Consider the following 12,113-nt stretch of genomic DNA (forward strand, 5'->3'; position numbering starts at 1 on the left):
GCGTCTGTCCTGTTGCGGCCTTGCGCCCCGCTGGCGTCTGTCTTGTTGCGACCTCGCGCCCCGCTGGCGTCTGTCCTGTTGCGGCCCCGCTGGCGTCTGTCCTGTTGCGGCCCCGCTGGCGTCTGTCCTGTTGTGGCCTCGCACCCCGCTGACGTCTGTCCTGTTGCGGCCTAGCGCCCCGCTGGCGTCTGTCCTGTTGCGGCCTAGCGCCCCGCTGGCGGCTGTCCTGTTGCGGCCCCGCTGGCGTCTGTCCTGTTGCGGCCTAGTGCCCCGCTGGCGTCTGTCCTGTTGTGGACTCGCGCCCCGCTGGCGTCTGTCTTGTTGCGACCTCGCGCCCCGCTGGCGTTTGTCCTGTTGCGGCCCAGCTGGCGTCTGTCCTGTTGCGGCCTAGCGCCCTGCTGGCGTCTGTCCTGTTGCGGCCTTGCGCCCCGCTGGCGTCTGTCTTGTTGCGACCTCGCGCCCCGCTGGCGTCTGTCCTGTTGCGGCCCCGCTGGCGTCTGTCCTGTTGTGGCCTCGCACCCCGCTGACGTCTGTCCTGTTGCGGCCTAGCGCCCCGCTGACGTCTGTCCTGTTGCGGCCTAGCGCCCCGCTGACGTCTGTCCTGTTGCGGCCTAGCGCCTCGCTGGTGTCTGTCCTGTTGCGGCCTAGCGCCCCGCTGGCGGCTGTCCTGTTGCGGCCCAGCTGGCGTCTGTCCTGTTGCGGCCTAGCGCCCTGCTGGCGTCTGTCCTGTTGCGGCCTTGCGCCCCGCTGGCGTCTGTCTTGTTGCGACCTCGCGCCCCGCTGGCGTCTGTCCTGTTGCGGCCCAGCTGGTGTCTGTCCTGTTGCGGCCTAGCGCCCTGCTGGCGTCTGTCCTGTTGCGGCCTTGCGCCCCGCTGGCGTCTGTCTTGTTGCGACCTCGCGCCCCGCTGGCGTCTGTCCTGTTGCGGCCCCGCTGGCGTCTGTCCTGTTGCGGCCCCGCTGGCGTCTGTCCTGTTGTGGCCTCGCACCCCGCTGACGTCTGTCCTGTTGCGGCCTAGTGCCCCGCTGGCGTCTGTCCTGTTGCGGCCTAGCGCCCCGCTGGCGGCTGTCCTGTTGCGGCCCCGCTGGCGTCTGTCCTGTTGCGGCCTAGTGCCCCGCTGGCGTCTGTCCTGTTGTGGACTCGCGCCCCGCTGGCGTCTGTCTTGTTGCGACCTCGCGCCCCGCTGGCGTCTGTCCTGTTGCGGCCCAGCTGGCGTCTGTCCTGTTGCGGCCTAGCGCCCTGCTGGCGTCTGTCCTGTTGCGGCCTTGCGCCCCGCTGGCGTCTGTCTTGTTGCGACCTCGCGCCCCGCTGGCGTCTGTCCTGTTGCGGCCCGCTGGCGTCTGTCCTGTTGTGGCCTCGCACCCCGCTGACGTCTGTCCTGTTGCGGCCTAGCGCCCCGCTGGTGTCTGTCCTGTTGCGGCCTAGCGCCCTGCTGGCGGCTGTCCTGTTGCGGCCCCGCGCCCCGCTGGCGTCTGTCCTGTTGCGGCCTAGTGCCCCGCTGGCGGCTGTCCTGTTGCGGCCTCGCGCCCCGCTGGCGTCTGTCTTGTTGCGACCTCGCTCCCCGCTGGCGTCTGTCCTGTTGCGGCCCAGCTGGCGTCTGTCCTGTTGCGGCCTAGCGCCCTGCTGGCGTCTGTCCTGTTGCGGCCTTGCGCCCCGCTGGCGTCTGTCTTGTTGCGACCTCGCGCCCCGCTGGCGTCTGTCCTGTTGCGGCCCCGCTGGCGTCTGTCCTGTTGTGGCCTCGCACCCTGCTAACGTCTGTCCTGTTACGGCCTCGCGCCCCGCTGGTGTCTCGTGTTGCGGCCTCGCGCCCCGCTGGCGTCTGTCCTGTTGCGGCCTTGTGCCCCGCTGGCGTCGGTCTTGTTGCGACCTCGCGCCCCGCTGGCGTCTGTCCTGTTGCGGCCCCTCTGGCATCTGTCCTGTTGCGGCCTCGCGCCCCTCTGGCGTCTGTCCTGTTGCGGCCTCGCTCCCCGCTGGCGTCTGTCCTGTTGTGGCCTCGCTCCCCGCTGGCGTCTGTCCTGTTGCGGCCTCGCTCCCCGCTGGCGTCTGTCCTGTTGCGGCCTCGCTCCCCGCTGGCGTCTGTCCTGTTGCGGCCTCGCGCCCCGCTGGCGTCTGTCCTGTTGCGGCCTCGCGCCCCGCTGGCGTCTGTCCTGTTGCGGCCTCGCGCCCCGCTGGCGTCTGTCCTGTTGCGGCCTCGCGCCCCGCTGGCGTCTGTCCTGTTGCGGCCTCGCGCCCCGCTGGCGTCTGTCCTGTTGCGGCCTCGCGCCCCGCTGGCGTCTGTCCTGTTGCGGCCTCGCGCCCCGCTGGCGTCTGTCCTGTTGCGGCCTAGCGCCCCGCTGGCGGCTGTCCTGTTGCGGCCCCGCGCCCCGCTGGCGTCTGCCCTGTTGCGGCCTAGTGCCCCGCTGGCGTCTGTACTGTTGCGGCCTCGCGCCCCGCTGGCGTCTGTCCTGTTGCGGCCCAGCTGGCGTCTGTCCTGTTGCGGCCTAGCGCCCTGCTGGCGTCTGTCCTGTTGCGGCCTTGCGCCCCGCTGGAGTCTGTCTTGTTGCGACCTCGCGCCCCGCTGGCGTCTGTCCTGTTGCGGCCCAGCTGGCGTCTGTCCTGTTGCGGCCCCGCTGGCGTCTGTCCTGTTGTGGCCTCGCACCCCGCTGACGTCTGTCCTGTTACGGCCTCGCGCCCCGCTGGTGTCTCGTGTTGCGGCCTAGCGCCCCGCTGGCGTCTGTCCTGTTGCGGCCTCGTGCCCCGCTGGCGGCTGTCCTGTTGCGGCCTCGTGCCCCGCTGGCGGCTGTCCTGTTGCGGCCTCGTGCCCCGCTGGCGGCTGTCCTGTTGCGGCCTCGTGCCCCGCTGGCGGCTGTCCTGTTGCGGCCTCGTGCCCCGCTGGCGGCTGTCCTGTTGCGGCCTCGTGCCCCGCTGGCGGCTGTCCTGTTGCGGCCTCGTGCCCCGCTGGCGGCTGTCCTGTTGCGGCCTCGTGCCCCGCTGGCGGCTGTCCTGTTGCGGCCTCGTGCCCCGCTGGCGGCTGTCCTGTTGCGGCCTCGTGCCCCGCTGGCGGCTGTCCTGTTGCGGCCTCGTGCCCCGCTGGCGGCTGTCCTGTTGCGGCCTCGTGCCCCGCTGGCGGCTGTCCTGTTGCGGCCTCGTGCCCCGCTGGCGGCTGTCCTGTTGCGGCCTCGTGCCCCGCTGGCGGCTGTCCTGTTGCGGCCTCGTGCCCCGCTGGCAGCCTTCCTGTCACAGTCTCGTGCCCTGCAGGAGGCCATCCTGTTGTGGCCTCATGCCCTGCTGGCAGCCTTCCTGTTGCAGTCTCGCTCCCTAATGGTAACCCTCCTGTTGTGGTCTTGCACCCCGCTGGCGGCTGTCCTGTTGGGGCCTTGCGCCCTGCTGGCGGCTGTCCTGTTGCGGCCTCGTGCCCTGCTGGCAGCTGTCCTCTTGCGGCCTCACGCCCTGCTGGTAGCTGTACTGTTGCAGCCTCGCTCCCCGCTGGCGACTGTCCTGTTGTATCCTCGCGCCCTGCTGGTGGCTGTCCTGTTGCGGCCTTGCTCCCTGCTGGCGGCTGTCCTGTTGCGGCCTTGCTCCCTGCTGGTGGCTGTCCTGTTGCGGCCTTGCGCCCTGCTGGTGGCTGTCCTGTTGCGGCCTTGTGCCCTGCTGGTGGCTGTCCTGTTGCAGCCTTGCTCCCCGCTGGCGACTGTCCTGTTGCAGCCTCGCTCCCCGCTGGCGACTGTCCTGTTGCAGCCTCGCTCCCCGCTGGCGACTGTCCTGTTGCAGCCTCGCTCCCCGCTGGCGACTGTCCTGTTGCAGTCTCGCTCCCCGCTGGCGACTGTCCTGTTGCAGCCTCGCATCCCGCTGACACTTTATAACTTGCTCTTCTTGTTTCCTGATTTAGGAGTCAGTTTCCGGACCAGGAGTCACTCGTCCGCCTTATTTATCAGGGACAGCTCCTTCGAGATGATTCTCAAACTGTGGCGTCACTCCAGCTTGCTGACGGATGTGTGTTGCACTGTCATCTTTCCCAGCATGCCGCAGCCCCCGTCCTTGGTGGGGACGAGCCATCCCAGGACTCTGTGAACATCGGCAGCCTCATGGTTCCATTATTCCTGCTCCTCCTAGGCATCTTGTGGTACTGCGTGATCCAGTACCCGCATGTGTTCAGTGCCACCGCCACTGCATGTCTGGGCGCCATGACTCTGTTTGTATTGGTCCTTGTCTTCTCCTCGTACCGTAGATAATCCTATCGCCAGCACCACATGGCACCTGGAAGCTGCAATATTCATCCCACACATCCGCCTCTGGGAGGATGACCACCACAAAGGCTGGACCCCCGCTGGTGCCCTATGACCTGCACTGATGTGCATGGGCCGACTTACAGACTCCTGTGTTCCTTGTGGCGTGCGGATTACTTTTGGTGAAGACGGCAGCGCCATCATGGTGTGATGAGAGACCAGGCCAGCGGCACAACTCGAGGATGCTGACTACCTGTCACCGCCGCGGTCTCTTGCTTGCAGATATGGCAGCTCTCAGGTTAATTCTCATGCGCAGTCTAGCAAAGAAGTGGCCATGCGGCCATGTTTTTGCCAGTATGGCATCACTTGTACCTCTACAAGTAAGATACAATGGCCAGTACGCGACTCTTGTGTCTTGGTGGGGAGGGCCTCTATGTCTCTGATGTGTGGCTAATACACAGATATAGCAGAGCTGACTGTGTCCTGTTATCATTTGTGACGAGTGCTGGTGGGCATGCACACGCATTATCTAATACTGCATGCACATGCATCTTGTGTGGCCATGGCTTCACATTGCATATTCAATGTAATGGCCCCATCCGACACTATCATGAGGGGATCGCTGTCACCATTTTATTCTTGGGTGTCATGTACCACAAAGGAGAGAGGTGCGGCATGTTCCACCGCCAGAGATATTTGGCGTGTCCCGTCCATTCCACCTGGGAGAGGTCTTCTGTGCCCCCCCCCCCCCCCCCCGTTCCACCTACGGAGAGGTGCTGCATGAGCCCCCCCCCCCCTTCCACCGAATGAGAGGTGCGGCATGTCCCCCCCCCCATTCCTTTTCCTCCCATGGCATGGTACGGCGTGTGTGTGTCCCCCTTCCACCCATGGAGAAGTGCGGCATGGGCCCCCCCTTCCACCCAAGGAGAGGTACGGCATGTGTCCTCCCTTCCACCCACAGAGAAATGCGGTGTGTGTGTCTCCCCCCTTCCACCCTCTGAGAGGTTCGGCATGTGTCCCACCTGTGACCTTCCACTTTTGGAGGGGGTTTTGTGTACCCCGTCCCTTTCTTCCTTGGAGAGGTGCGGCGTGTCCTCCCCTTCCACCCACAGAGAGGTGCAGCATGTGTCTATATGTCCTATGTGGTGTATACATAGCAGTCTGTGTATCCTATGTGATGCGTATTCAGCAATCTTGGCCTGTCTCATGATGTATACACAGCAGTCTCGGTGTCTCCTGTGTGATGTACATACTGTAGACACGCCACTGCCTGAGTTCTATGTTGTGTGAGCAGTGACAATTTTTCCTTTTTGAGGAGATTTGTAGTGTAATATCTGTGTTTTGAACACTTTTACTGCTGCAAGTTCTTTACAAAACTTATCTCGAAAGACTGCGTTCCATTCAGACACAAATCTAAGCGGAGTAACGAGTAGCATCTTCTATCCGACCTAAAATCACACCTCACGGGAGATGAGCGGTTCCACCATCACATCAGGGGGAGATTGAATGTTTTCACTGAACGTTGCGGGAACCGTTTTGAGTTTATTATCATTTTACACTACCATGAATGCCGTTATAAATATCTGTCAGAAGAACAGCGCGGATGGATCACACAGACTGTTACCAATTTGCCAAGGAAACGCCAATATGTCATTAACCCCTTCATGACCCAGCCTATTTTGACTTTAATGACCAGGCCATTTTTTGCAGTGTCCCTTTATGAGGTAATAACTCAGGAACGCATCCTAGCGATTCTGAGATTGTTTTTTCGTGACATATTGGGCTTCATGTTAGTGGTAAATTTAGGTCGATAATTTTTGCGTTTATTTGTGAAAAAATTAGAAATTTGGCGAAAATTTTGAAAATTTCGCAGTTTTCAAATTTTGAATTTTTATTCTGTTAAACCAGAGAGTTCTGTGACACAAAATAGTTAATAAATAACATTTCCCACATGTTTACTTTACATCAGCACAATTTTGGAAACAACATTTTTTTTTGTTAGGAAGTTATAAGGGTTAAAAGTTGACCAGCGATTTCTCATTTTTACGGACCAAATCACATTTGAAGTCACTTTGAGGGGTCTATATGGCAGAAAATACCCAAAAGTGACACCATTCTAAAAACTGCACCCCTCAAACTACTCAAAACTACATTCAAGAAGATTATTAACCCTTCAGGTGCTTCACAGGAACTAAAGCAACGTGGAAGGAAAAAATGGACATTTTAATTTCTCCAACAAAAATTTTCTTTTATCATCAATTTTTTTCATTTTCTCATGGGCAACAGGATAAAATGGATCCTAAAATTTATTGGGCTATTTCTCCTGAGTACACCGATACCTCATATGTGGTCATAAACCACTGTTTGGGCGCACGGCAGGGCCCAGAAGGGAAGGAGCGCCATTTGACTTTTTGAATGGAAAATTAGCTCCAATCGTTAGCGGACACCATGTGGTGTTTGGAGAGTCCCTGTGTGCCTAAACATTGGAGCTCCCCCTCAAGTGACCCCATTTTGGAAACTAGACCACTTAAGGAACTTATTTAGATGTGTAGTGAGCACTTTGAACCTCCAAGTGCTTCGCAAAGGTTTATAACGCAGGGCAGAGAAAATAAAAAATCATTTTTTTCCTCTAAAAAGATTTTTTAGCCCGCTATATTTTATTTTCACATGGCTAACAGCAGAAATTGGACCCCAAAAGTTGTTGTCCAGTCTGTGCTGAGTACGCTGGTACCCCATATGTGGGGGGGGGGGGACCACTGTTTGGGCGCACGGCAGGGCTCGGAAGGGAAGTAGTGATTTTTGAAATGCTGATTTTGATGGAATGGTCTGCAGGTATCATGTTGCCTTTGCAGATCCCCTGTGTGCCTAAACATTGGAGCTCCCCCACAAGTGACCCCATTTGGAAACTAGACCCCCTAAAGAACTTATCTAGATGTGTGGTGAGCACTTTGATCCCCTAAGTGCTTCACAGAAGTTTATAACGCAAAGCTGTGACTTATTAGCTCGCAATTTTTTTATTTTCACAAGGGTAAGAGGAGAAATTGGACCCCAAAAGTTGTTGTCCAGTTTGTCCTGAGTACGCTGATACCCCATATGTGGGGGGGGACCATTGTTTGGGCACACATCAGGGCTCGGAATGGAAGTAGTGACATTTTGAAATGCAGACTTTGATGGAATGGTCTGCGGTCGTTACGTTTGCAGAGCCCCTGATGTGACTAAACTGTGGAAACCCCCACAAGTGACCCCCATTTTGGAAACTAGACCCCCCCCCCCCAAGGAACTTATCTAGATGTCTGGTGAGCACTTTGAACCCCCAAGTGCTTCACAGAAGTTTATAACGCAGAGCCGTGAAAATAAAAAAATCATTTTTTTTCCGCAAAAATAATTTTTTAGCTCCCAATTTTTTATTTTCCCAAGGGTAACAGGAGAAATTAGACCCCCAAAGTTGTGCAATTTGTCCTGAGTTCGCTGATACCCCATATGTTGGGGTAAACCACTGTTTGGGCACACAGCGGGGTTTGAAAGGGAAGGAGCACTGTTTGACTTTTTGAACGCAAAATTGGCTGGAATCAATGGTGGCACCATGTTGCGTTTGGAGACCCCTGATGTGCCTAAATAGTGGAAACCCCTCAATTCTAACTCCAACCCTAACCTCAACACACCCCTAACCACAACCCTAACTCAACACATCCCTAACCCTAATCCCAACCATAACCCTAACCCTAATTCCAAGCCTAGCCCTAACCCTAGCTCTAACCCTAATGGAAAAATAAAAATATTTTCTTTATTTTATTATTTGTGCCTACCTATGGGTATATGGGCATGGGACTATGAGATGAAGGATGTGTGATGGGTATATGGGCACTCGACTATGGGATGGCGAATATGTATGATGGGTATATGGGCACGGGCCTATGGGATGGAGGATGTGTGATGGGTATATGGGCACGGGACTATGGGATGGAGAATATGTATGATGGGTGTATGGGCACGGGCCTATGGGATGGAGGATGTGTGATGGATATATGGGCATGGGACTATGGGATGGAGGATGTGTGATGGGTATATGGGCACGGGACTATGGGATGGAGGATATGTATGATGGGTATATGGGCACGGGCCTATGGGATGGAGGATGTGTGATGGATATATGGGATGGAGGATGTGTGATGGGTATATGGGCACTCGATTATGGGATGGACGATATGTATGATGGGTATATGGGCATGGGACTATGGGATGGAGGATGTGTGATGGGTATATGGGCACGGGACTATGGGATGGAGAATATGTACGATGGGTGTATGGGCACGGGCCTATGGGATGGAGGATGTGTGATGGATATATGGGCATGGGACTATGGGATGGAGGATGTGTGATGGGTATATGGGCACGGGACTATGGGATGGAGAATATGTATGATGGGTATATGGGCACGGGCCTATGGGATGGAGGATGTGTGATGGATATATGGGATGGAGGATGTGTGATGGGTATATGGACACTCGATTATGGGATGGACGATATGTATGACGGGTATTTGGGCACGGGCCTATGGGATCGTGGATATGTATGATGGGTATATGGGCACGGGACTATGGGATGGAGGATAATTATAATTTGCTATAACTAACCACAGTTCGTTACTATGCCTGGACAGCGCCGGGCTCTTCAGCTAGTATATATATAAGGGAAGGGCTAACGATTGACCTAAATATGATCAGAACTTATGATGTGCCTGGATCAAAACAGCAAAGACGTCTTGGTGCTGGTATCACTTGGTTGAAAGGGAAGATCAAAATCTGCAGAGATATCATAAAGTTCGGAACTCGGAACATACAAACCATGAACCAAGGCAAACTCGATACTGTCTAAGCTGAAATGGACAGGTCAGGACATGACTTACTCAGAGTTGGCAAACTAAGATGGACTCAATCTGGACATTTCCAGTCAAACGAACATTGAGTTCGCGCGGCGCTTAGAAACCCACTGTATACCTTGGTTACCAGCTCCCTGCACCAGCGCGACGGTATCTAAGGTACACATCGACGCGCGTGCTCGTCGTCGCTGGTAAAGCTGCCTGTTTGGCAGCTCACCAGCAATCATGTAGCGACACACCAGCGATTCTGAGAAGTTCATATCGTTGTCTGGATCGCTGGTAAGTCGCTATGTGTGGCGGGGCCCTTACACAAGTCTACTCACCAACAACAGATAGTAACATAGTTAGCAAGGCCGAAAAAAGCCATTTGTCCATCCAGTTCAGCCTATATTCCGTCAGAATTAAGGTGACTGTCACAAGGGGGAATTCTCTGCGTCTGGAGGAGAGAAGGTTTCTCCACCACCATAGAAGAGGATTCTTTACTGTTCGGGCAGTGAGAATCTGGAATTCCCTGCCTGAGGAGGTGGTGATGGCGAACTCAGTCGAGGGGTTCAAGAGAGGCCTGGATGTCTTCCTGGAGCGTAACAATATTGTATCTTACAGTGATTAGGTTCTTTAGAAGGACGTAGATCTGGGGATTTATTCTGATGGACTAGGGGCTGAACTGGATGGACACATGGCTTTTATCGGCCTTGCTAACTAGGTTGCTATGTTATTTCATTTTCCACCGTGAATCCCGAGAAGAAGGTGTGTAATATATTCGCTTTTTCCTCGTCATCTACAACCATTCTTTCCTCACAATTTAAGTTTCCTACACTGTCACTTATGATTCTGTTACTATTGATATAGGTGAAGAACACCTTGTATTAGTGTTACTCTCCTTAGCAATGAGCTTCTCTGTTTCCTTTTTGGCAGCTTTAATTAGTTTTTAAGATAAAGTATTTTTCCCTTACGTCCTTCCGGACAGCACCATGGAGGTCGTCCTTCCTTAACCTATAGCGGGACAGGATCACGGAGAGGTTAAAAGGCCCCTCCCACCTCCACCCTCCAGTGTTTTTCCTGTCCCAGCAGGGGACGGTTGTATGAGAGGTTGCTCCTAGAGTGAAGATAGCCTGTGGACATTTTACGGCTTTCAATTCCCCCTGGCAGGTGGTCCGGGGCTGATTCCTCTCTGGGTAGAGGTCCCTCAGCCATCAATCACTGTACCAGATGGTCTCGGGGATTGGGGGTCTCAGACTTCTCCCCCCCCTGTCAAGCGGACCGTGGCTGACACCTCTTGGAGAAGTTCCTCAGCCAGCCTGCATAATGGGCTCAGGTGGATCATGCATCGCGTCCAATCCTTTCCCCTGTCAAGTGGCCCAGGGCCGACACTCCCCGGTGGGGAGTCCCTTTGCCCCAAAGACCAGTCGAGCGGACGTGCTCCTGGGTTGCGCCGCTCCTCCCGGTGGGAGGCTCTCGGCTCGGACGCCGGCCGGCAGAACACCGCTACTTTCGGAAAACACGGTGGAGAAGGCCGTCGTGCCTCCGTTGACGTCAGCATAAGGTCGGCGTGCGTTCCCCGGTGGAATGCAAAAGTGCAGAACGAGACAGGCAACAGGCTAGTTTACTGGATCTTGTGGGGCACAGGAGAGGAAATCATTGGCAGTAATACAACATTCCTGACCGGACGCCACTTCCCTCCATGGTAGTCTCTCGGCGTTACCAGCTCCCCCTGTCTTTCTAGCAGGTGTGGAGCCAGCACAGGTGAGTGCACGATGGAATGTTGTGTTCATGGCCTGGGCCTCTGGGCTGATACTAGCCTCATGCCTTGGTGCCAAAGCCGGGCCTAGAGCCTCATGTGCTGAGATGTGTCTTAACGTATAAGCATCTAGTCCTTTGACCTCTAGGCTATAGTAAGCCCATATGTCCAAGCTACATCTCATAATGTGACCTCAGTTAGTTGCAGGCCATGTCTGCACAGAGCCTTATGGCTGGACACATGGTGGAATGCAGCACATGGTCTCCATGAAGACTGCCCTCCAGCTGCGGCTCATTAATTAGCTCCTTCAGGTGGAGCCGGTCTGACAATTGAGATGTACTATTCAGAGCTGAGGTTTATCCGGATCTCTGATTGCTGTCTTGGATGTAACTGTGGGCCTGGTCTCTCATTTGGCACCTTCAAGCATAGTCTGCATCATATTACATCATAGTGCCCTTGAGCAGCTTATTGCATCATATGGCCACTGAGCATCGTATCGCCGCTGTGCATCGTATCGCCGCTGTGCATCGTATCGCCGCTGTGCATCGTATCGCCGCTGTGCATCGTATCGCCGCTGTGCATGACATTGCCGCTGTACATCATACTGCCGCTGTGCATCATACTGCATCATATTGCATCATTGTGCTTCATAGTACCTCTGTGCATCATATGGCTTCATAGGGCTTTATAGTTCCTTTGTGCATCATACGGCATCATAGGGCCTTTGTGCATCGTATTGCATCATAGCGCTTCATAGTGCCTTTGTGCATTATATTGCATCATATGGCTTCATAGTGCCTTTGTGCATTATATTGCATCATATGGCTTCATAGTGCTTTGGGCATTATACTGCATCAGGGGGCTGCATAGTGCCTCTGTACATCATTCGGCATCATGGGGCTTCATAGTGCCTTTCTGCATCGTATTGCATCATAGCACTTTATAGTGTCTCTGTGCATCATACAGCATCATGGGACTTCATAATCCCTCGGTGCATCATATTGCATCATAAGGCTTCATAGTGGCTCTATGCATCATATTGCTTCATAGCGCCTCATAGTGTCTTGGCACATCATATTGTGTCATAGTGCTTCTGTACAGCATAGGGCTTCTGTGCATCATAAGGCTTTGGCACCTCTGGGCCTCAAGGTGTCATTTGTGGGTCATAATACCTCTGTGCTTCATAGTACCTCAGGGGTTGTGGCTTTGTGCCTCTGGCTGTGGGCCTCTGGCTTTGGCCTTCTGACTTGTGCCTTGTGTGGGCTGCACCTTGTATGGTCGGCCTACCACTTC

At 55.4% G+C, this 12,113-nt stretch overlaps 1 protein-coding gene across 2 annotated transcripts in view; it reads left to right on the plus strand.

Moving 5' to 3' along the window:
• Positions 1 to 4,674, plus strand: part of TMUB1 (transmembrane and ubiquitin like domain containing 1) — a 29,050-nt gene extending 24,376 nt beyond the window's left edge. For both annotated transcript variants that reach the window (XM_073551712.1, XM_073551711.1), the window contains one exon: positions 3,867 to 4,674. In XM_073551712.1, coding sequence (XP_073407813.1) covers positions 3,867 to 4,209 — 343 coding nt within the window. In that variant the 3' untranslated portion in view covers positions 4,210 to 4,674. The remainder of the gene's footprint in view (positions 1 to 3,866) is intronic.
• Positions 4,675 to 12,113: the final 7,439 nt, after the last annotated feature.

The sequence above is a fragment of the Dendrobates tinctorius genome, unplaced genomic scaffold, assembly GCF_039654945.1.
Source record: "Dendrobates tinctorius isolate UK_male_01 unplaced genomic scaffold, ASM3965494v1 ptg000179l, whole genome shotgun sequence".
NCBI lineage: Eukaryota > Metazoa > Chordata > Amphibia > Anura > Dendrobatidae > Dendrobates > Dendrobates tinctorius.